The sequence below is a fragment of the Oncorhynchus tshawytscha genome, unplaced genomic scaffold (genome assembly GCF_018296145.1).
Source record: "Oncorhynchus tshawytscha isolate Ot180627B unplaced genomic scaffold, Otsh_v2.0 Un_contig_7123_pilon_pilon, whole genome shotgun sequence".
NCBI classification, from domain to species: Eukaryota; Metazoa; Chordata; class Actinopteri; order Salmoniformes; family Salmonidae; genus Oncorhynchus; species Oncorhynchus tshawytscha.
Window position 1 is genome coordinate 92,454 of NW_024609705.1, and position 24,842 is coordinate 117,295.

Below are 24,842 nucleotides of genomic sequence, written 5' to 3' on the forward strand. Positions count from 1 at the left end.
CATCCATCTCTCTCTCTCTTACTCCTACCCTCCATCCATCTCTCTCTCTCTTACCCTCCCTCCCATCCATCTCTCTCTCTTACCCTCCCTCCATCCATCTCTCTCTTACCCTCCTCCATCCATCTCTCTCTTACCCTCCTCCATCCATCTCTCTCTCTCAATATCTTCTCTCTCCCCTCCCCTCTTTATTCCTCTTTCTCGCTGCCTCTTTGTCCAGCCTGGTTCTCCTTAGAAGTGGCCTGTCCCTTGGGTCCTAGCTTAGAGCCTTTCACTTCTTTCCCCTCCTGAAAGAGAGAGACATTTCAGGTTTGGCTTGTGTTTAGTTTGCCTCCATCCTTTCTCCCCCAGGGTGACCCCTGCACCCCGACCCGAGGCTTTGGGGTGTCTGGGAAACGTGTCCCCTTCGGCTGGACCAGCTGGAGCAGCAACAGGGCCTCCGAGCCTCAGACGGCAGCTGGCTGCTTCTTCCAAGACCAGTGTGTGTGTGTGTGTGTGTGTCTCTTCTAAGACCAGACCCCCCCCCCTCTCTGTGCTTTCCTATCCATATATGCCTCAGAAGCACCTATGCCTCCCTGTCAGTCTCATCTGTGTGTTTAGCTGATCCATCACTCTGTCTATCTATGTCTATCTGCATGTTGTCAGCCTCTCAGTCTATCTGCATGTTGTCAGCCTCTCAGTCTATCTGCATGTTGTCAGCCTCTCAGTCTATCTGCATGTTGTCAGCCTCTCAGTCTATCTGCATGTTGTCAGCCTCTCAGTCTATCTGCATGTTGTCAGCCTCTCAGTCTATCTGCATGTTGTCAGCCTCTCAGTCTATCTGCCTGTTGTCAGCCTCTCAGTCTATCTGCCTGTTGTCAGCCTCTCAGCCTCTCTGCCTGTTGTCAGCCTCTCTGTCTATTTGCCTGTTGTCAGCCTCTCTGCCTGTTGTCAGCCTCTCTGCCTGTTGTCAGCCTCTCTGCCTGTTGTCAGCCTCTCTGCCTGTTGTCAGCCTCGCTGCCTGTTGTCAGCCTAGCTGCCTGTTGTCAGCCTAGCTGCCTGTTGTCAGCCTCGCTGCCTGTTGTCAGCCTAGCTGCCTGTTGTCAGCCTAGCTGCCTGTTGTCAGCCTAGCTGCCTGTTGTCAGCCTCTCTGCCTAGCTGCCTGTTGTCAGCCTCTCTGCCTAGCTGCCTGTTGTCAGCCTCTAGCCTAGCTGCCTGTTGTCAGCCTCTCTGCCTAGCTGCCTGTTGTCAGCCTCTCTGCCTAGCTGCCTGTTGTCAGCCTCTCTGCCTAGCTGCCTGTTGTCAGCCTCTCTGCCTAGCTGCCTGTTGTCAGCCTCTCTGCCTAGCTGCCTGTTGTCAGCCTCTCTGCCTAGCTGCCTGTTGTCAGCCTCTCTGCCTGTTGTCAGCTGCCTGTTGTCAGCCTCTCTGCCTAGCTGCCTGTTGTCAGCCTCTCTGCCTAGCTGCCTGTTGTCAGCCTCTCTGCCTGTTGTCAGCCCTCTGCCTGTTGTCAGCCTCTCTGCCTGTTGTCAGCCTCTCTGCCTGTTGTCAGACTCTCTGCATGCTGCCTAGCTGCCTGTTGTCAGCCTCTCTGCCTAGCTGCCTGTTGTCAGTCTCTGACCTATAGCTGCAACATGTCATTTCAGCCTTCTGCCTAGCTGCCTGTTGTCAGCCTCTCTGCCCAAGCTGCCTGTTGTCAGCCTATCTGCCAAGCTGCCTGTTTCAGTTTGGGGTTTCTGCCTAGCTGCCTGTTGTCAGCCTCTCTGCCAGCTGCCTGTTGTCAGCCTCTCTGGAGAGACAGAGTTGTCAGCCTCTCTGCATGTTGTCAGCCTCTCTGCATGTTGTCAGCCTCTCTGCATGTTGTCAGCCTCTCTGCATGTTGTCAGACTCTCTGCATGTTGTCAGACTCTCTGCCTAGCTGCCTGTTGTCAGTCTCGGACTCTATATCAACCAACATGTCATTTCAACCATTATTCTCTAACTCTCCCACCACAACACCCTATGCCACAAGGTTGTGTTGGTGTGTTTACCAATGTGACAATTCGTTTGAGTTTGGGGTTTTATGTCTATGAGAGGGAGAGAGACAGGCGAGACAGAGAGAGAGGAGAGACAGAGGAGGCAGAGAGACAGGAGAGACAGAGGAGTCAGAGAGACAGGAGAGACAGAGGAGGCAGAGAGACAGGAGAGACAGAGGAGGCAGAGAGACAGAGACAGGAGGCAGAGACAGAGAGGAGGCAGAGAGACAGAGAGAGACAGAGACAGGAGGCAGAGAGACAGGAGAGACAGAGGAGGCAGAGAGACAGGAGAGACAGAGGAGGCAGAGAGACAGGAGAGACAGAGGAGGCAGAGAGACAGGAGAGACAGAGGAGGCAGAGAGACAGGAGAGACAGAGGAGGCAGAGAGACAGGAGAGACAGAGGAGGCAGAGAGACAGGAGAGACAGAGGAGGCAGAGAGACAGGAGAGACAGAGGAGGCAGAGAGACAGGAGAGACAGAGGAGGCAGAGAGACAGGAGAGACAGAGGAGGCAGAGAGACAGGAGAGACAGAGGAGGCAGAGAGAGACAGAGAGACAGAGAGACAGAGGAGGCAGAGAGACAGACAGAGAGACAGAGGAGGCAGAGAGACAGGAGAGACAGAGGAGGCAGAGAGACAGGAGAGACAGAGAGACAGAGGAGCAGAGAGACAGGAGACAGAGAGACAGGAGAGACAGAGGAGGCAGAGAGACAGGAGAGACAGAGAGAGGCAGAGAGACAGGAGAGACAGAGGAGGCAGAGAGACAGGAGAGACAGAGGAGGCAGAGAGACAGGAGAGACAGAGGAGGAGAGAGACAGAGACAGAGGAGAGAGAGACAGGAGTCACAGAGGAGAGAGAGAGGAGTCAGAGAGACAGAGGAGGAGAGAGACAGTAGTCACAGACAGAGAGACAGGAGAGTCACAGAGGAGGGAGAGAGACAGGAGTCACAGAGGAGGGAGAGAGTCACAGAGGGGGAGAGAGACAGAGACAGAGGAGGCAGAGAGACAGGAGAGACAGAGGAGGCAGAGAGACAGGAGAGACAGAGAGACAGAGAGACAGGAGAGACAGAGGAGGCAGAGAGACAGGAGTCAGAGGACAGAGAGAGAGAGACAGGAGAGACAGAGGAGGCAGAGAGACAGGAGTCACAGAGGAGGGAGAGAGACAGGAGTCACAGAGGAGGGAGAGAGACAGGAGTCAGAGAGACAGGAGAGAGAGGAGGCAGAGAGACATGAGAGACAGAAGAGACAGAGAGAGACAGAGGAGGCAGAGAGACAGGAGTCAGGGAGAAAAGAGAGAGGAGAGAGACAGGAGACACAGAGGAGGGAGAGAGACAGGAGACACAGAGGAGGGAGAGAGACAGGAGTCACAGAGGAGGGAGAGAGACAGGAGTCACAGAGGAGGGAGAGAGACAGGAGTCACAGAGGAGGGAGAGAGACAGGAGTCAGGGAGAAAAGAGAGAGGAGAGAGACAGAGGAGGGGGAGAGACAGAGGAGGGAGAGACAGACGGGAGAGAGAGCAAAGAGCGAGAAAGACATATTGACAATGTGTTAGAGAGGGAGTCAGTGACTCAATCAGTGGTCAGAAGGGTGTGTCCTTTCACAACAGTCTGCCTGTTGTCTGACAGACGGTAACAGCAATGGCTCAGTCGGCAAGTGCATCTCAGAATTACAAAGGGAATCTACTTTCTATTCACCCAATTCAGGTAGAAAAATATTTGCCTATGTTTGAGAAAAGACTCCCCAAACGTTGTTTGACGGCAGCTAGCCTAAAGGCTAACGGCTCCCTGAAATGACAGACTGCTAACGCTAGATGTTGAGTTGGTTGACGGCAGCTAGCCTGAAGGCTAACGGCTCCCTGAAATGACAGCCAGACGCTAACGCTAGATGTTGAGTTGGTTGACGGCAGCTAGCCTGAAGGCTAACGGCTCCCTGAAATGACAGACTGCTAATGCTAGATGTCGAGTTGGTTGACGGCAGCTAGCCTGAAGGCTAACGGCTCCCTGAATTGACAGACGCTAATGCTAGATGTCGAGTTGGTTGACGGCAGCTAGCCTGAAGGCTAACGGCTCCCTGAATTGACAGACGCTAATGCTAGATGTCGAGTTGGTTGACGGCAGCTAGCCTGAAGGCTAACGGCTCCCTGAATTGACAGACGCTAATGCTAGATGTCGAGTTGGTTGACGGCAGCTAGCCTGAAGGCTAACGGCTCCCTGAAATGACAGCCAGACGCTAACGCTAGATGGGTTTTACCTTCCACAGGGCTCCTCCAGAAAAAGGGAAACCTCAGCCGTCAGTGACAACTGGAAACCCTTCAGTCTGGCTTCCCTGATTGACTATTAGCCCTGTGAACAGTTGGGAAGCTGCGTTTCCACATCCTGCAATTCCCCGTAGCTACTGGAAGGGGATTTAAAGTCGAATAATATTTCTAAAAAAGTTGTTGAAGCAACAAAGTAATGGGAGTCTTTGACGGCATCATAGAAGCACTGCATCACACAGTGGTGGGAAAAGCCAGGACACGGAGTGAGGAGAAACATGGACACGTGAGGCTTAAAACCATCCCCACGGGGCGCCAAGCTCGTTTAGAGACTGCTTGGCTAGCGGTGAGCTGCGAACTTCTGTATTCTCATGCGGTCTGTCTCTAGCACCAACGCTGTGAGAGGATGTGGGAGGGAGAGGTGTCACAGTGTCATTACAATCATCAGCTGTGGTGAAATAGCAGAGCGGAGCTACAAGGTAAAAAGAGATGTTTCTGGCGTTACTGCTCTCTCCCCCTTTCTTTCTCGTCCTCTCTTTTGTCTTCATCTTCCACTTCGGTGAACTTAGAATTGCCTGTACGCCCTCTACCCCGTCTCCCGACTCGATGCGCCCGAGTTCTACTCCTACAACTCTCTCCCACACTCTTCCCTGTGTGTGTGTGTGTGTGTGTGTGTGTGCGCCCTGCGTGAATGTCTAGGCCACAATAGAGGAACAAACATCTGTTCTCTCAACTTCAACAAAGAGAGAGAGATAGATGGGCTTCCCTATTACCTCCCTCCGACTCCCTCTCTTTCTATCCCTCCTTCCATCTCCCTCTCCCACGTCCCGAGCCTCTGACGCCGCTGGCCCCTACAGATCTGGCCTATTGACAAAACTAAAGACAAGACTAAAGAAATTAACAGGAGACAGTGTTGCTGAGACTATAGAGGGGGGTACCGGAGGCAGATTCTCTGCTGTTTAAGCCTTGAAATGTCACATTCTCTCTGCTTTCCCCTTACACTCTGGATCTGTCACAAAGAGCACCCTATTCCCTATGTAGTGCACTACTTTTGACTAAAACTAGCGCATTATGTCGGAAATAGGGTGCCCTTTCTCCCACCCAATGTCAGTCCCCACACAGCAGCTGCGTGCGTTAGATTCGGGGACTAGGGGGGAAGAATGTCTCTCGTAAGAGAAGCCAAGGCTCTGTGAGGTACAGCTGTCGTAGGTCATCACACTTTCACCCCATTCTGTCTGACAGGCAAGCAGAGGGTTTAACTCAGGGACCCAGACCCTAGGAATATGGAACTGATTGTAATTCATTCTTAATTCTCATTCTATGACGGAATGGAACCAAGCTGTGAGCTCTAAGCTCCACCCCAGTGGTGAAGCAGTCTATTAGTTGAACCACATGCAAAACGAACTGAATTTAACACAGCCGTGCAGTAACAAACCAGAACAGACTGACAACTGAGCCTAAGATGTTTAAAAAGGCCTATGTAGAAGTAAGAATTCTGATAGGACTTTTGTCTATAACAATATATCCACTCTGGACAGACCGAGACACAGAGACACTCACTGGACATCACAGGAAGTTGGCAGGACCTTCATTGGGGAGAACTGGCTGGTGGTAATGACTGGAGCAGAATACGTGGAATGGTATCAAATACATGGTTTCCCGTCTCTCTCTTAAGACCATCCAGTGTTGATTTCTATTTGCCATATATTTTAAACTGTGCTGTTTCACAAAAGGTCTCCACCTATATACATCCACGTGCCTTACACAAACAACACCAGGCGCGTAACAACACCACATCGGCATCCCCACAACAACAACAGCCATTCCCACCTCTCAGCTCTCGTCTTCTTACCTGTGTCCTGCCTGAACTGGTGCATCGACTGCAGGTCTAGGATGTAGGGCGAGAGGCGGTTGTCGACTTGGCCTAGCACGACGCTCCCACCACGGGGATCGCTCCGTATCACCGCCTCGATGTGGTGGGAGACTGTCGGGCTGTAGGGCCGCCACCGCCCGTGTTCGTTGAGCCATTCCCACACGACCACAGCGGACGCATGGAGCATGGTGGCCCTGGAAAGAGAAGTGAGAAAATACTCCTCTGTTAGCAACCATGGTTTAAAAAGGAAGGCGCGACGTAGTGTTTACATCCGGAACCAGGCTAGACTTTGTTCATTTTGATTTGGCTACAAAGTAGCCTATCGCTGTTTATTGAAACGAGGATCGATGTCTCATCACTGATTCCAACATCACTTGGCTCAATCAAGCCTACACGAAGTCCCGTAGTTTTGAAGTTATATGGGCTTGTAGCTAGGTGATATCTACACACAAATACAGGTCTCCCTAAATGAACAAAGAGGATCTTACATTTAGTCAGCCGGCGACGTGCTAATGTGAAGGAGCGCAGCATCTGGGCACAAAAATCCGTGTCACTTTCATGGTCGAACACGGAGAAATCGGATTTTATACCCGGTTGTGATGCCTTCATATAAACCGTGGACAGGCAAAGAAACGGAGAGAGTGCTCCTGTTATTCTCGTCGAAAGCCTTGCTTTTCAGTCACGTTCTAGCATAAAGAAACAAAATGTGTCCGACTGAATCTTATAAATCCCTTTGGCAGAGTCACTTGTTGCGCAAGTGGCGAGACCAAGCTACACTTCTGGAGTGGCGAGAGAAAGGAGCTCCGTTCCAGTCGTTGGGGCGTCGTGTGTTGAACTGTTCCAAACTGACATCCAACACCCCTCTCGTAATAGACCTACCTACCAATACCCGTAACTCCCGGATCGAGCTTTCACAATCTTTGAAACCGGCTGGACAGGTATATGCTACGCAGAGAGAACGGATTGGGTGTACAGTTGCATTCAGTACAATACAATTTCATTCACTACCATTTTTTGGGATGAAGCCTGGCACAACATGTTTGTGGGCGATTACTCAGCTCTTTGTGATCATTGGCTAATCATCGCGTCATTTTCCCTAGAAACAGTACAGTCGGCCTATTGAACATGTTTATTACATATCATTACTGTAACTATGTATCGTCCACCGGGTGGGAGATGGGCTACATTAGGCTACAAGTAAACCACTTGTGTCAATTACTGTACACAACTACCTAGGCTAAGCACAAGAAAGAAACCATTCAATAAGAAAACTTTCCGGTATCTATATAGGTTTTTTATAGCCTCTCTATTGACTTGTCCAAGTTCAGAGAAAGGCGACTTGTTATGATAGAAGTGATTATGATGTATTGTGATCATGGAGCATTTGGAACGCATGTTTACGCACGGGCTAGTCTTTTTTTATAAACACAATCAAAACGCAAACAACAAATGCAGCATTGTATTGGTATTTGAAAATCACATATATTGGCCTATTCACTAGTTGCTTACGTTCGTTGCGTTGGAGGCTTGGTTTTAGAAATGGGTTCAAAACCAAGACTAACTATCCGCCCGTCTTCCACACGCATGTTTCTCATTTACAATCCTCAAGTGGCTTTAGTGATGGAAAAAAAAATACGCCTTTTCATAAATCCATAAAATACAATTCAATTAAATTCCTGCGCGTATTTATTGGATATCGAATTCGAGTTCCATGGTGGAATTGATTCAGTTTTCCAGGGAAAATATTGGACATATTTGATGTCCTCTGGCTAACCATACGTATCCGTCTCTGTATTCCGAAACTGAATATGTTCCATTCCGGAGGCTGGTACCTCCGTTCTATTTCTATACCACGCCCAAAGCCATAGGAGGCTGTCTACAGCAAGCCAGTCATGTGCATTGAATTCCCAAAGTAGTAGTACCCCACTGGTGCAGATCTGCCCTGAAGTTATCCCAAATTGTAAATGCATTGGCAAACACAAAAATAGCAAGGTGTATAGTGTTGCCTTACAGGCTATGCCAACTGCAGGTTTATTTATTTGTGTGCCCATTCTGTGTTAGTTGCAGTGTTATTTTACTTGAATATACAGTTGAAGTCTGAAGTTTACATACACCTTAGCCAAATACATTTTCACAATTCCTGACATTTAATCCTAGTAAAAATCCCCTGTTTTATGTCAGTTAGGATCACCACTTTATTTTAAGAATGTGAAAATGTCAGAATAATAGTGGAGATACTGATTTATTTCATAATTTATTTCCTTCATCACATTCCCAGTGGGCCAGACGTTTACATACACTCAATTAGTATTTGGTTGCCTTTAAATTGTTTAAAACTTGGGTCAAGCGTTTAGGGTAGCCTTCTACAAGCTTCCCACAATAAGTTGGGTGAATTTTGGCCCATTCCTCCTGACAGAGCTGGTGTAACTGAGTCAAGTTTGTAGGCCTCCTTGCTCGCACATGCTTTTTCAGTTCTGCCCACAAATTTTCTATAGGATTGAGGTCAGGGCTTTGTGATGGCCACTCCAATACCTTGACTTTGTTGTCCTTTAGCCATTTTGCCACAACTTTGTAAGTATGCTTGGTAGCATTGTCCATTTGGAAGACTAATTTGCAATTATGTTGGTAACCAGTTTATAATAAGGCACCTCTGGGGTTTGTGGTATATGGCTAATATACCACGGCTAAGGGCTGTATCCAGGCACTCCGCGTTGCGTTGTACGGGGGCAGCGGATTTTGGTCATATACCACACCCCCTCGGGGCCTTATTGCTTAATTATCCACTTGAGCGCAACAAATGACAGGCTACAAACAACTTCTGAACGGCTTGTTGACAAATGTCGTTCTTTGACGCCATCTAGTGGTTGAAGTTGAAAACACATTGCAAGTCAGAATGCAGGATATTGTTGTTGTCTTTATCGTGTTGATTTAAAATACTGATATAAGGATGTTTTAACAATAAAATTAAATCGATCGATTGAGGTCTTTGTAAGCAACCATATATGTTATCAGAATGCTTGTAGAACTCTGATGGAAAACTATCCATGCCACAGTCAAAAACAGTCTGCGTTTCAGCCTCAACAGAACAGGGCTCCATAGCTCAGGGGTTAGAGCACTGGTCTTGTAAACCAGGGGTCGCGAGTTCAAATCTCGCTGGGGCCTGTACACTTTTATTTTTTTTCCTTTAATCGGATCAACACGTCGGTCTTTCACGTCCTAAACTTGGACAAGACAAAAAAAAAAAAACTGCCACGATGCATTAGTCTCAGTTTTTTTTGTTGCTCACGTTAATGACGTTAATAAATGACGTATGTTGATCAGAGGAAAACAATGAATTGCCAATAAATGAAGATTAAAGGAACAACACAGAGGCTGACAATAGCTTTTCCGTGCATATTGACACTTACAAATGGCCAATGGTGTATCTTTGCATCGGTAGGGTATTATTATCAACACGTACACATTGCCAATAGTGTATCTTTGCGCCGGTACTAGGTTAGCCGACCACAGAATGAAATGGAACACTAGCGAGCTATGATGTAGCTACATTAACTAGCTAAATCAACGTTAGTATAACCAAAGATACGATTACTGTCCCTATTCACCTGTGGGTAAAACCAAAACTCTATTAATCTGTGGTATAAATGTTACGATGGTGCCTGCAATACACTTACAGTAACGTTAGCTATGGGGGTGAAAAGTGCCCCCTAGCTCTTGAGCTGAGCAACACAGAAACAATGCGCTGTAGTAGCGAATAGTCGCTTTCCAAGTAAGTCGAGACGTGATCTACCCTACGCGTTTTTAAAATCAAAATGTTTCCACTTTCTCTGCCAGTCAGAGCCCGGATAGCTCAGTCGGTAGAGCATCAGACTTTTAATCTGAGGGTCCAGGGTTCAAGTCCCTGTTCGGGCGGTAGTTTTTTTTTTTTTTTTTTACCGCTCTCGGTTGCTAGCGCCTTCTTCCTCATCTGCACAGACAGAACGAACGTTAACGAATATTATTATCGGCCTCGATAGCTTCTGTGACTGAGGTTAGTTGGAATCATGTTGGGAAATACATGCTATAACGTTACATCTGGTTAGGCTTGTTAACTTTAGCTAGCTCGACAAACCCATCAAAACCATATTTTCAAGAAGAGCTTTTTAATACACAATACAAGTATGTGTGATATTTAACAATTTTTCAAATAAGTGAACTGAAATTAAGAAAGCTAGCTAGCTAGCCAACCACATTTTCCAACCGAACTAGCGATCAAGCTAGCGAACACGGACTGGGCTCGCCCGTGCTCTCTAGTTAGCGAACGTTATCTAGTTGTATTGGATAGCTGCAAACAAGTCTGATACGTTGTGTGACATTATAGTAACAGTACATTAACGCAATAATTACACCTAAAGTGTCGACTTCTTTTATAACTTACACGAGGGACAGTGTTTTAGTTGGTGTGTTCTTGCCTCACATTATTTAGCTAGCAGGCACATAACCACCGCCAGGTCATGAAATCCCTCCGCCACAACCGTAGTGCCAAACCATCAAAGGCGCTACATGTTCAATCTGATGTCTGCCTTGGCTGTCAAGCATTTACCGTGATATGGCCTCTACAGAAGTCAGGGCATTTATACTTCTTATACTATGCGGAGCAGCGCAGGGCTGTTGTGAAGGAAGATCAAATCAAATCACACTTTATTTGTCACATGCTTTGAATACAACAAGTGTAGACCTTACCGTGAAATGCTTACTTACAAGCCCTTAAAACTTGTTATGGCTGGGGGAAGTATTGAGTAGCTTGGATGAATAAGGTGCCCAGAGTAAACTGCCTGCTACTCAGTCCCAGAAGCTAAGATATGCATATTATTAGTATATTTGGATAGCAAACACTCTGAAGTTCCAGAACTGTTTGAATGATGTCTGTGAGTATAACAGAACTCATATGGCAGGCAAAAACCTGAGAAAAAAATCCAACCAGGAAGTGGGAAATCTGAGGTTTGTAGTTTTTGAACTCATTGCCTATTGAATACACAGTGTCTATGGTGTCATATTGCTCTTCCTAAGGCTTCCACTAGATGTCAACTCTCTTTAGAACCTTGTTTGATGCTTCTACTGTGAAGTGGGTGCGAATGAGAGGGGATTGAGTCAGAGGTCTGTCAGAGAGGCATGAGCTGACCACGCGCGTTCACGTAAGAGTTAGCTTGCGTTCCATTGCATTTCTACAGACAAAGGAATTCTCCAGTTGGAACATTATTGAAGATTTATGATAAAAACATCCTAAAGATTGATTCTATACATCGTTTGACATGTTTCTACGGACTGTAACGGAACTTATTGACTTTTCGTCTGCTTGCGCGTCATGATTTTGGATTACTGAGCTAAACGCGCGAACAAAAAGGAGGTATTTGGACATAAATTATGGACTTCATCAAACAAATCAAACATTTATTGTGGAACTGGGATTCCTGGGAGTGCATTCTGATGAAGATCATCAAAGGTAAGTGAATATTTATAATGCTATTTCTGACTTCTGTTGACTACACAACATGGTAGAAATCTGTTTGGGTTGTTTTGGTCTCTGAGCGCTGTACTCAGATTATTGCATGGTGTGCTTTTTCGGTAAAGCTTTTTTGAAATCTGACACAGCGGTTGCATTAAGGAGAAGTTTATCTAAAGTTCCATGCATAACAGTTGTATGTTTTAGCAATGTTTATTATGAGTATTTCTGTAAATTGATGTGGCTCTCTGCAAAATCACCGGATGTTTTGGAACTACTGAAAATAACGTGCCAATGTATACTGAGATTTTTTGATATAAATATGAACTTTATCAAACAAAACATACATGTATTGTGTAACATGAAGTCCTATGAGTATCACCTGATGAAGATAATCAAAGGTTAGTGATTAATTTATCTCTATTTCTGCTTTTTATGACTCCTCCCTTTGGCTGGAAAAATGGCTGTGTTTTTCTGTGACTAGGCACTCACCTAACATAATCGTTTGGTGTGCTTTCGTCGTAAAGCCTTTTTGAAATTGGACACTGTGGTGGGATTAACAAGAATTGTATCTTTAAAATGGTCTAAAATACTTGTATGTTTGAGGAATTCTAATTATGAGATTTCTGTTGTTTGAATTTGGCGCCATGCACTTTAACTGGCTGTTGTCATATTGATCCCGTTAGCGGGATCTCAGCCCAAAGATGTTTAACCAACAATGCAGTTCAAGAAGAGTTAAGAAAATATGTACCAAATAAACGAAAGTAAAAAATAATAAAAAGTAACACAATAAAATAATGTAAATAGTCCGGGTGGCCATTAGGTTAATTGTTCAGCAGTTATGGGGGCATGGGGGTAGAAACTGTTAAGGAGCCTTTTGGTCCTAGACTTAATGCTCTGGTACCGCTTGCCATGCGGTAGCAGAGAAAACAGTCCATGACTTGGGTGACTGGAGTCTTTGACACTTTTTTGGGCTTGGATGGAAAGGAAGCTTGGCCCCAGTGATGTACTGGGCCGTGTGCACTACCCTCTGTAGCCTTACGGTCAGATGCCGAGCAGTTGCCATACCAAGCGGTGATGCAACCGGTCAGGATGCTCTCGATGGTGCAGCTGTCAAGGAAGGGAGTTTATGTTTATACAGGACCTCCCGACCTCACCTACCTTCAACCAATCATGCCCTCTGCATTTTTACAACATTTGAGAGGCCATGGCGATACGGTATGGAGCTCAAGTTGGTCTCTGCATGGCTCCGGGGGTCCGCAATTCTGTCACACCATCCATAGGGCACCCCAGAACACATTTTCGGATCAAGCACCAATTGGCTCTTAGCTTTGGGTAGTAAGCGAATTAACGGAACCGAATCACATTGGTGAAAGAGTTGTTCATTTGGCTCCCTGATTTGCATACGGCTACTACTCCTTTATGAGCTATTTATTGTTTCTGCAGATACATTATAAACTAATTGTAAAGAGGGTGAGTTCTCACTGCAGACAGAATAAATAGTGAGGAGATCACGGCAATCTGGTGCATACAGATTTTTTTTTTAGGTGCGTAAAAAAAATACATTGTTTTTGCAGGACATCTAATAATTTGGCCAGATCTGACATATGGAACGGCTCAGAGCCAAAAGATCCGGCTCACTGAAAAGACTCACCGAAAATGACCATCACTACAAAAGTTACAGGTGCTTGCGCCAGTTTCTCAAAACAGTTTCGACACAGGTTTACACTTTGTGAACAATAATATTTCTTACATTTGATAAAATAAATGTAAATATAGCAAACATTCTTTATAATCATTTAGCAAATACATATATTTATTACACATCATGTAATACGTTATAATAATACATTCATCTGTTATCGAGGATCCTTGGGACGTGCCTACCCCACAGAAGTTGAAATATAAAATAGTTAATGTAAGGATTAAAGTATTGCTTGTGGATTAAGGTTAGGATTTAGGGTAGGGACGTCCCAAGTGTATCACTGACCCAAAAAGAATCATAGTTTACTTTAAAATGATGTTGTACGTCTGCCCTCTTGTGGGGATATTGTGTATTACACGTACTGTGATATCCCCTTTGATATCAAGCAAGGCCAGATTAAATGTGACATTGATCTTGACTAGTAAACCTTCCAGTTACAATATCAGTAGCACCACCACCAGAGAGATTAATAATTCCTCCTTTATATCCTACCAGCTTCCCTTTCATATCCACACACTCAAAGGATCCTCCTTTATACCTCTCACCCCCCAATAAAATGCTTATGCTGGTGTAAAATCTCTAGCTTTAAACAATTTAAGCCACCAGTGAGGCTGGAAGACTAGGCAGAACATCAGCAAAGACTGGGCCCTAGATAAAATAAACCCTGTATCATTTGATTCAAGGCAATCAAGCTACAGTCATTGGCTACCGATTCATACAGTAAACTATGATAGGAAGACATCCACATCCACTCCAGTGAACATAGAACATTTCATCCAACATTTCACGACAACAAAGAAGTTGGCGACCAGAACAGACTACCTTCATACATAACTCAACTCCCTGTGCTACTCTTCTCCTGCTCTAGCAGTGTCCCACTTTCAGCTACTGGGAGATGGAGCTCCTCCTCTTCCTCTGTGCGTTCATCCATCCCCTCAGGACACGTGGTCTCATCAAGATGATCATCACAACAACTCTGGATTCTTTGGACTTCTGGCAACGGTTGGCTGTCCTGAACTGGAACAGGAAGATCCTCGATGGAGAGATGTGCTGGTGATGCTATGTCAATCATCATGTTGTCCTCTTTTCCAGTGACTGTGAAGCCCACTGTTGGCTGTCTCCTGTTTCTCTTGTGAATCGCCATTAACCCGAGCACACAAATGATTAACAGAATAATTATTCCTATCACTGGTACCCTACTCCTTTCACTATTAGTCATTGCAGGCTCCAATTGCTTTTCTAGAGAAAGACAGAAAGATAGAAAATAGTAGTGTTAGTGCAGCAAAGATAAAGGAAATTACAACAATATTATACCGAAGCAATAAGGCCTAAGGGGGTGTGGTTTTAGGCTGATATACCACGGCTGTCAGCCAATCAGCATTCAGGGCTCGAACCACCCAGTTTATAATCTCAACTAGCGCAGACAACAATACAAAACAGCAAGACTGTCATGACTAAATACTATTCTCTTGAAATATTACACTAACACTACATCTACTACTATGATAATAATAAGACAAAGAATGTCTATACGTTAAAAAGTGAATATTAAATACAATACTTAAGTGAGAGAAGAATTCAATAGACATCCCACCTTTAACAGTGAGAGTGACTCCATGTGGATATCCTGGCTTACTATCCCGGTTGAAGAAGCACAGGTAGGTCCCCTGGTCAGACGAGCGTACACCGGTGAAGGTGAGGGACAGGTCACCCTCTCCGTAACCATCCCTGGTCACTGATGTCCTGTCATTGAATCCAGGGCCAAAGGTAGTATTGGTCGGGTCAATCTTCAGCACAGTCTGTCCTTCTTTCTCCCACTGGACATAAATCTCACCATCGGTTGCCTGCTTATTGGTTGAGCCATAGCAGTGAAGTGTGACATTATCTCCGACGTGAGCTGATATTTCTGTCGGGACTGTTAGATGAGGAGGGAGAAGAGGGTGGGCCTTGAATGGTGTGCCATTGTGAAAGGAATTGAATTAGATATAGGTCTACATGGAATGTATGACAATTAAAGTGAATGGGGAAGGTGCTGGGGGTTAAGGTTAGAGAGAAGGTGCTGGGGGTTAAGGTCAGAGAGAAGGTGCTGGGGGTTAAGGTTAGAGAGAAGGTGCTGGGGGTTAAGGTTAGAGAGAAGGTGCTGGGGGTTAAGGTTAGAGAGAAGGTGCTGGGGGTTAAGGTTAGAGAGAAGGTGCTGGGGGTTAAGGTCAGAGAGAAGGTGCTTGGGGGTTAAAGTGAAGGGGAAGGTGCTGGGGGTTAAGGTTAGAGAGAAGGTGCTGGGGGTTAAGGTTAGAGAGAAGGTGCTGGGGGTTAAGGTTAGAGAGAAGGTGCTGGGGGTTAAGGTTAGAGAGAAGGTGCTGGGGGTTAAGGTTAGAGAGAAGGTGCTGGGGGTTAAGGTCAGAGAGAAGGTGCTGGGGGTTAAGGAAGAGAAGGTGCTGGGGGGTTAAGGTTAGAGAGAAGGTGCTGGGGGTTTAAGGTCAGAGAGAAGGTGCTGGGGGTTAAAGTGAAGGGGGAAGGTGCTGGGGGGTTAAGGTTAGAGAGAAGGTGCTGGGGAGTTAAGGTTAGAGAGAAGGTGCTGGGGGTTAAGGTTAGAGAGAAGGTGCTGGGGGTTAAGGTTAGAGAGAAGGTGCTGGGGGTTAAGGTTAGAGAGAAGGTGCTGGGGGTTAAGGTTAGAGAGAAGGTGCTGGGGGTTGTTAGAGAGAAGGGGTTAAGGTTAGAGAGAAGGTGCTGGGGGTTAAGGTTAGAGAGAAGGTGCTGGGGGTTAAGGTCAGAGAGAAGGTGCTGGGGGTTAAGGTCAGAGAGAAGGTGCTGGGGGTTAAGGTCAGAGAGAAGGTGCTGGGGGTTAAGGTCAGAGAGAAGGTGCTGGGGGTTAAGGTTAGAGAGAAGGTGCTGGGGGTTAAGGTTAGAGAGAAGGTGCTGGGGGTTAAGGTTAGAGAGAAGGTGCTGGGGGTTAAGGTTAGAGAGAAGGTGCTGGGGGTTAAGGTTGGAGAGAAGGTGCTGGGGGTTAAGGTTAGAGAGAAGGTGCTGGGGGTTAAGGTTAGAGAGAAGGTGCTGCGGGGTTAAGGTTAGAGAGAAGGTGCTTGGGGGTTAAAGTGAAGGGGGAAGGTGCTGGGGGTTAAGGTCAGAGAGAAGGTGCTGGGCGGTTAAGGTCAGAGAGAAGGTGCTGGGGGTTAAGTTAGCGTAGTGTGAAAGCCAAAAGAAGAGGAGTGGAGGATGAGGGAATGAAGGACAAATGGACATGAGTTGAATAGACGCAAATAAAGAATAGAATGATATTATACTATTATCATTGATCACAACTCTAAAACACAAATCAACAGTATGTAGAATTTGAATTACACACTGACTTCAGAAAAACAGTGGTCTGGTCAATATTACAATATTACAACAATTGCAAATGCATAAATGAAGAGTTTCATTCCAAAACGCTGTATATCCATTTTCAGAAATGTTGGTCTTTTAATGTAATTACAAATTATGAAAGAGATTGGTATGTTTTTTCACTCTCTAATCATGGTATGGGTTTGTTCAATGTATTTGTTTAAAATCTATCACTGGATGGTTTCATTTCAGAGACAAAACGCTATATAGCCGCCTCTTTGAGAAATAAGTAGTACTACTATGTTTTACAGTCAAATGTAACAAAAAAACTGCTAGCAGATACCCTTCCAGTCATTGTGCTAACGCTAGTTAGCATTGGCTCACGAGACTACCTCTATCTTCCTTCACACTGGATACAGAGACATACAAATGGAAAGCAGTAATATTTTACACACACATGAAGGTACCCATAACCAATCATTTCTTATTAAAAAATGGTGGATATAGCATTTTGGAAGTAAACTCTTCAAATCTATCCCTGAGTGAAGTAGTCATAGTTCTTGTTCCCAGTCAACATTCAATATGTAAAGTTTTGTCATATCTGTTCAGCTTACCCAGAACATCTAGCTTCACATCTGCAACATTCCGATTATCACAGACACACTCATATGAGCCCTTGTCATTGTACACCGCAGAGCTGATTGTGAGAGAGAGGTCTTTGTTGATTTCCACCCTCTTCTCAAAGCGCTTTCCTTCAATTAATTTTCCTTGATCAGTCTTGGCAACGACCTGGCCATCCACAATCTTCCAAACGATGCCACTGTCACAGGTTGCATTGCAAGGGAGAGTGACAGAGTGCTTCAAATTCACAGTTTTAATAATGATACCATTACCAATCGAGGGGCATTCTGTGGAAACGGTCGGGAAGTAAAATAAATACAAGGATTATATATTTGTAGCCAAACTAAATCCTCAACATATTTAACATTAGACTAATACAGTGAACACACTCAATGATGTTGATCAAGAGGCCAGTTCACACAAAAAGAACATAGTGTATCTAAAATGATTCATTGAGGAAAAGCGTACCAAGAAGGCCGATCATCAATGTAAAAACACAGTAGAAGAGTTTCCAACCCATGCTGTGCTTTACTGCCCCAGGATTCAACACCTGTGAAATTGAACAAGCATTTTAAGATGTGGATTATTGTTGTTATGCCTAAACTATTTAGCCTACACTAAAGTAGTAGCCTACTAAGAAACTCTCGTCTTTGTTGCATAACGTTTTGCTGTGGTTTGCTACGGTGTGCACTACTGCTTGGGTGTGCACTACTGCTTGGGTGTGCACTACTGCTTGGGTGTGCACTATACACCCCTATAAAAAAAAACTTTCTCTTCACAGACCATTGCCGTCCATTAAAACAACATTCATTCATCACATACACCTTACAAACTAAGAAACAAGTATCCTATTCCACCCCCGACCCCCAAACAAACAGATTTCCAATAGAATATACTTCATTTACCAAACTATAGATGTTTTTCCTAGAGCGCTGGTTGTCCTGAGAAAGAACTACTTTCGTTTTCTTCTTCTTCATTGGACTATTTAAGGTGCATTACCGCCACCAACTGGACGGGAGTGTTAACCAGAGACAGGAAGGTCTAAATCCTACCCATTATTCTCATCTCCCTAAGGAAGCGAAATACATCATTAAATACTACAGCCCCTGAAGATTTCCCCAGCAGTTCACTTAATATTGGCTCTTCAACCCCATTACTCCTTAAATCTAACAATAATCTCCCCCTTTCCCTCCCATATTGCTGGCACTGAAATGGAACATGTTCCACTGTCTCCATCTCCTCCTGACAGTGATGACATCACCCAGTCGGTTGTTTTCCTACCAATTTCAATGTCCTGTTGAGCCTTGTGTTTCCCAGTCTCAGCCTTGTGATTACACTTTCCTCCCTTCTCTCTCTGCCTGAGGACCTCCCTGCCCCCTCTGCCTGAGGACCTCCCTGCCCCCTCTGCCTGAGGACCTCCCTTCCCCCCTGCCTGACCTCCCTTTCCCCCCTGAGGACCTCCCTGCCCCCTCTGCCTGAGGACCTCCCTGCCCCTCTGCCTGAGGACCTCCCTGCCCCCTCTTAAGGACCACCCTGCCCCCTCTGCCTAAGGACCTCCCTGCCCCCTCTGCCTGAGGACCTCCCTGCCCCCTCTGCCTGAGGACCTCCCTGCCCCTCTGCCTGAGGACCTCTGCCTAAGGATCTCCCTGCCCCCTCTGCCTGAGGAAGGACCTCCCTTCCCCCTCTGCCTGAGGACCTCCCTGCCCCCTCTGCCTGAGGACCTCCCTGCCCCCTCTGCCTGAGGACCTCCCTGCCCCCTCTGCCTGAGGACCTGCCCCCCTGCCTGAGGACCTCCCTTCCCCCTCTGCCTGAGGACCTCCCTTTCCCCCCCTAAGGCCCCCTCTGCCTGAGGACCTCCCTGCCCCCTCTGCCTAAGGATCTCCCTGCCCCCTCTGCCTGAGGACCTCCCTGCCCCCTCTGCCTGAGGACCTCCCTGCCCCCTCTGCCTGAGGACCTCCCTGCCCCCTCTGCCTGAGGACCTCCCTGCCCCCTCTGCCTGAGGACCTCCCTGACCTCCCCCCTCTGCCTGAGGACCTCCCTGACCTCCCCCTCTGCCCCCCTCTGCCTGAGGACCTCCCTGAGGACCTCCCCCCTCTGCCTGAGGACCTCCCTGCCCCCCACATTTTCCTAGATATTATACAGGTGTCTTCCCTGTCCCTTCCTGTTCCACAACTCTTGCCATTTGTTTTTACGTTTTTAACCATTGTTCTCATAACCCCTTGGCTTCTGCTTTGCTGATGGACAAATACATCTCAACATTAGGATGTTTGAGAGGCTGCTAGGCGATAGCATCCACCTCCTCATTCCCCTCTACTCCCACATGAGCTGGTACCCAGAGGAACATCACAAACACCCCTGTCTGTTTCACCCTATACAAGCACTGTAAGACCTCGTACAATACACCCTGTCTGCTCTGAGACACACATGAATTTCAGCTCATCAGCGCTGCACAGGAGTCAGACTAGATGACTACCGTCATCCTCACCTCCTCCGCCCACTCTGCAGCGAAGAGTATGGACATCTCCATTGTGTAAACACATAAATGACCTGTTGCTCTTTTCGTCACTGCCACCGTAAACTCTAAAAGCTGTTCCTGTCCTGCCTTTTTTAGGGTCATTAGATCCATCTGTGAATATATTAAAGAAAGCATAGTTCTGTGTTATTAAATGTTAACTTTCACAACTGAATCTACTCCTTCCTCAACATCTATTAGCCTCTCAAGCAACCCTAGATATATTACTAGCTGATGGAACAACCAAGGTGGGATAGCAGGAAAACCACGACGGCGAAACCGGTAAACAGTGGCCCAGAATTGCGGGCCAGAAATGCGGGCCGCAATTGCACCCTTCTTGGTTGTCAGCCTAGCCATGTACTCTTTGGATCCATACAAATAAACAAATACATCAAACATTTATAAAAAATGAATACATTGTTGCATTGATCCATTTGCTGCGATAATAAGGGATAGAGATGATACGATATAGGATTTGTATTTGATCATTTCCTTGAAAAATAACTTGTACACATTGTACACATGAGTCCTCCGAATCAGTTTAATCATCAATATCACCATTAATGATGATAGTGATAACGCAATTATTTATATTTTGCAAGTATGATTACCTTTTGAAACAGACGTCATGTTCTGAATTTTGTTCAGCACATTTTGTTGGATCATACCGGTGTCAGGGTCTTGTAGTTGCTTACAACGACCACTAGACGGTAGTGTAGCCTCATTCCTTAAACCCTTGCTCAGTTAGAAATCAATCTGACCCCAGTGGTGGTAACTCTTATCCGCAGAGGACCTGCTGGGGAACTTTTGTTACCGCCAGGCAATCACTCACCTCATTCAACCAATTACAGTCTTGGTGGAAGGCTATGACTACTTGTGCTGACTGTGTACCTCGACAACCGTGTTTGAGGATGGAATAACCTCTGGGCTATGTGGTTGTCTTTGAATCTGGGACGTGTCTTTCCATGTTGATGATACTGTATGTTGGTCTGACTCTATGCTTAAGGGCCTGAAATAGTCAAACGGTGGTTCAAAGAGAATGAGTCAATGTTGAACTAATGTTTTACTAAGGTTGAATTTCCGTCTCTCTATGACTCAAGTCTCTGCCCACAGAGAAGCCATTCAGATGTCATGTCCAGACAGACTGACTGTAAAACCACCAGTCTGTGTGGCCGCCCAGCAGAGAACTGGCTGGGGGAGAGGGATCAGGGCCAGATGGGACACATTTGGGACGTGAAGTCACTGGAAGTGTGTGTGTGTGTGTGTATGTGCTTGTGTGTGTATCTGTGTATGTGCGTTAGAGCCATAGAATGTCTTATAATATTATTATGTCAACTTTAAGACAACCTTCATGCAAGCCATGTTTTTCTTCATGTTGACACATACCATGTCTTCATCACTGATAATGCCTGTTGTCACAACAATAAACGTCTCATGCGCTTGTCATGCATTTGTAATCAGGCCATCTACACAGACAGAGCTACCATGGTTACGCCCCAAATGGCACCCTATTCCCTATAGGTCCTGGTCAAAAGTAGTGCACTATGTAGGGAATAGGGTTCCATTTAAGACGCAGGCCATGACTCCCAGGTCCTCTCAACCATGTGGCAGGAACATACTGAATGTGTGATCCTTAACCATCAAGGGAAACCACACGGTGGTCCAGGTTAAAGCTTCAGTGATCATGTTAAACCCTGGGTCCAGGTTAAAGCTTCAGTGATCATGTTAAACCCTGGGTCCAGGTTAAAGCTTCAGTGATCATGTTAAACCCTGGGTCCAGGTTAAAGCTTCAGTGATCATGTTAAACCCTGGGTCCAGGTTAAAGCTTCAGTGATCATGTTAAACCCTGGGTCCAGGTTAAAGCTTCAGTGATCATGTTAAACCCTGGGTCCAGGTTAAAGCTTCAGTGATCATGTTAAACCCTGGGTCCAGGTTAAAGTTAAACCCTGGGTCCAGGTTAAAGCGCGCAGTGATCATGTTAAACCCTGGGTCCAGGATCATGATCATGTTAAACCCTGGGTCCAGGTTAAAGCTTCAGTGATCATGTTAAACCCTGGGTCCAGGTTAAAGCAGGTTCAGTGATCATGTTAAACCCTGGGTCCAGGTTAAAGCTTCAGTGATCATGTTAAACCCTGGGTCCAGGTTAAAGCTTCAGTGATCATGTTAAACCCTGGGTCCAGGTTAAAACTTCAGTGATCATGTTAAACCCTGGGTCCAGGTTAAAGCTTCAGTGATCATGTTAAACCCTGGGTCCAGGTTAAAGCTTCAGTGATCATGTTAAACCCTGGGTCCAGGTTAAAGCTTCAGTGATCATGTTAAACCCTGGGTCCAGGTTAAAGCTTCAGTGATCATGTTAAACCCTGGGTCCAGGTTAAAGCGCCAGTGATCATGTTAAACCCTGGGTCCAGGTTAAAGCAGGTTCAGTGATCATGTTAAACCCTGGGTCCAGGTTAAAGCTTCAGTGATTAAACCCTGTTAAACCATGTTAAACCCTGGGTCCAGGTTAAAGCTTCAGTGATCATGTTAAACCCTGGGTCCAGGTTAAAGCTTCAGTGATCATGTTAAACCCTGGGTCCAGGTTAAACTTTCAGTGATCATGGTAAACCCTGGGTCCAGGTTAAACTTCAGTGATCATGTTAAACCCTGGGTCCAGGTTAAAGCGTCAGTGATCATGTTAAACCCTGGGTCCAGGTGAAAGCGTCAGTGATCATGTTAAACCCTGGGTCCAGGTTAAAGCAGGCTTCAGTGATCATGTTAAACCCTGGGTCCAGGTTAAAGCTTCAGTGATCATGTTAAACCCTGGGTCCAGGTTAAAGCTTCAGTGATCATGTTAAACCCTGGGTCCAGGTTAAAGCTTCAGTGATCATGTTAAACCCTGGGTCCAGGTTAAAGCGTCAGTGATCATGTTAAACCCTGGGTCCAGGTTAAAGCTTCAGTGATCATGTTAAACCCTGGGTCCAGGTTAAAGTCCAGTGATCATGTTAAACCCTGGGTCCAGGTTAAAGCGTCAGTGATCATGTTAAACCCTGGGTCCAGGTTAAAGCTTCAGTGATCATGTTAAACCCTGGGTCCAGGTTAAAGCTTCAGTGATCATGTTAAACCCTGGGTCCAGGTTAAAGCTTCAGTGATCATGTTAAACCCTGGGTCCAGGTTAAAGCTTCAGTGATCATGTTAAACCCTGGGTCCAGGTTTAAAGTTAAACCCTTCAGGTTAAAGCGCCAGTGATCATGTTAAACCCTGGGTTCCAGGTTAAAGCTTCAGTGATCATGATAAACCCTGGGTCCAGGTTAAAGCTTCAGTGATCATGATAAACCCTGGGTCCAGGTTAAAGCTTCAGTGATCATGTTAAACCCTCCAGGGCTTCAGTGATCATGTTAAACCCTGGGTCCAGGTTAAAGCTTCAGTGATCATGTTAAACCCTGGGTCCAGGTTCTTCAGATCATGTTAAAGTCCAGGTTCAGTGATCATGTTAAACCCTGGGTCCAGGTTAAAGCTTCAGTGATCATGATAAACCCTGGGTCCAGGTTAAAGCGTCAGTGATCATGATAAACCCTGGGTCCCTCAGGGTAAACCCCAGGTTAAAGCGTCAGTGATCATGTTAAACCCTGGGTCCAGGTTAAAGCGTCAGTGATCATGTTAAACCCTGGGTCCAGGTTAAAGCTTCAGTGATGATAAACTCTGGGTCCAGGTTAAAGCTTCAGTGATCATGTTAAACCCTGGGTCCAGGTTAAAGCTTCAGTGATCATGATAAACCCTGGGTCCAGGTTAAAGCTTCAGTGATCATGTTAAACCCTGGGTCCAGGTTAAAGCTTCAGTGATCATGTTAAACCCTGGGTCCAGGTTAAAGCTTCAGTGATCATGTTAAACCCTGGGTCCAGGTTAAAGCTTCAGTGATCATGATAAACCCTGGGTCAAGGCAGTGGTGTGTATTCATGGCTGCCAAGGGAAGCATCCAAAAATTGACCAAGAAAAAAAACATAATATAATTTATCTTTCGTCTCTGTTTCATAATTTTCCTTCGATTCGCAAGAAGCTGACTGTATCTCCAGAGTGGCACGGCAGTCTAAGGCACTGCATCTCAGTGCTAGAGGTGTCACTACAGACACTGGTTCAAATCCAGGCTTTTTCACAACCGGCTGTGATTGGGAGTCCCATAGGGCGGCACACAATTGGGTAGGTTTTGGCCGGGGTAGGCTGTCATTGTAAGCAAGAATTTGTCCTTAGCTGACTTTTCTAGTTAAATAAAGGTTAAAAAAAAAATATCCCGGAGAATGCATCTGAGTAAGAAAAACAGCGCTTCTCTATCTGATGCTGTCTGGTCATAAAGAGTATGACATTGTTGCCTTCTGTATCCTTGAAGGCAAGGGAAGCCAATGAGCATTTGGCCTCCTTTGATTAAAAAAGTATAAAATAATAGCGAATCAGCGTTGAGCTAAACTGAGCTCAGCTGTGATTGGTCCTGGTGCACCAAAAAAAGTGTAAAGGAAAACCAGTTTGGATTTGGCTTCACTCCCATCGCATCAAAATACGTCATTGACAGAAACAATTTGAATGGTTGCTCCTCATGGGGTTGTTGTCCTCTGGTGGCTTACTAGCTAAAATGGTCCCTTTCCTAAATTAGCCATGGATGGAGATAGGGATTTGACTTAATTCTCCTTAATGGCCAATGATTATATTGGCGATTCTGATAACTAATGTACTAACTCATTAACTCTGACGATGTAGCTCGTAGTTATTCTTTGTAGCATGGCCATCTAGGGATTTGGTAGCTGTTGGCCAATCAGGAGAGACATCCGTAACTGCAATGACTGGGCCACGTTTCAGTTGCCAAACGTTGTCGAACATTGCAGATAGAAATTCCATTAACGGAGTCAAAGTGTTTCCTTAGGCGACACGTCGGAGAAGCATGTTTGTTCTACATTACATGTTTCTATCTGAACCTACCAAAACGTTTTGTCTGGCTGAACGCTCCCCTGGAGAGGGGGAACCTGTTCAGGATGGTTCAACAGTACAGAACAATCAGATCCAAATTGTGTAGAAAAGACACGACTGTGTGCCATGTAGAATATGCAATCATTTATGAACATTT

General features: G+C 45.9%; 2 protein-coding genes and 2 non-coding genes across 4 annotated transcripts in view; 2 read left to right on the forward strand and 2 right to left on the reverse strand.

Moving 5' to 3' along the window:
- The window catches only part of LOC112237797 (E3 ubiquitin-protein ligase DTX1-like), a 41,565-nt gene extending 33,628 nt beyond the window's left edge, over window positions 1–7,937 (reverse strand). The window contains exons 1-2 of the mRNA XM_042317121.1: window positions 7,622–7,937; window positions 6,092–6,306 (exon numbers count right to left, since the gene is read on the reverse strand). Of these exons, the coding sequence (XP_042173055.1) occupies window positions 6,092–6,306; window positions 7,622–7,707 (301 nt within the window). The 5' untranslated portion in view covers window positions 7,708–7,937. The remainder of the gene's footprint in view (window positions 1–6,091; window positions 6,307–7,621) is intronic.
- Window positions 7,938–9,201: 1,264 nt separating this feature from the next.
- Window positions 9,202–9,274, forward strand: trnat-ugu. The gene has a single exon. It is a non-coding gene; the product is annotated as a tRNA-Thr (tRNA).
- A 677-nt stretch (window positions 9,275–9,951) lies between these two features.
- Window positions 9,952–10,024, forward strand: trnak-uuu. Its single transcript has one exon. It is a non-coding gene; the product is annotated as a tRNA-Lys (tRNA).
- Window positions 10,025–13,389: 3,365 nt separating this feature from the next.
- Window positions 13,390–18,256, reverse strand: LOC112242171. The gene is made up of 5 exons (XM_042317122.1): window positions 18,147–18,256; window positions 17,710–17,791; window positions 17,235–17,528; window positions 14,894–15,214; window positions 13,390–14,538 (listed from the first exon to the last, which is right to left on the reverse strand). The coding sequence occupies exons 1-5, from the start codon at window positions 18,216–18,218 to the stop codon at window positions 14,135–14,137; spliced, it is 1,173 nt and encodes a 390-aa protein (XP_042173056.1). The 5' UTR covers window positions 18,219–18,256; the 3' UTR covers window positions 13,390–14,134.
- Window positions 18,257–24,842: the final 6,586 nt, after the last annotated feature.

Excerpts from the sequence above, each read along its gene's own strand:
- LOC112242171 (XM_042317122.1), bottom strand. The coding sequence starts at position 18,218 with ATGAAGAAGAAGAAAACGAAAGTAGTTCTTTCTCAGGACAACCAGCGC. Across the intron at positions 15,215-17,234 it reads TGTGAAGCTAGATGTTCTGG|TCCCGACAGAAATATCAGCT; the intron begins GTAAGCTGAACA and ends CTCATCTAACAG. Across the intron at positions 14,539-14,893 it reads AGTCACTCTCACTGTTAAAG|AAAAGCAATTGGAGCCTGCA; the intron begins GTGGGATGTCTA and ends GTCTTTCTCTAG.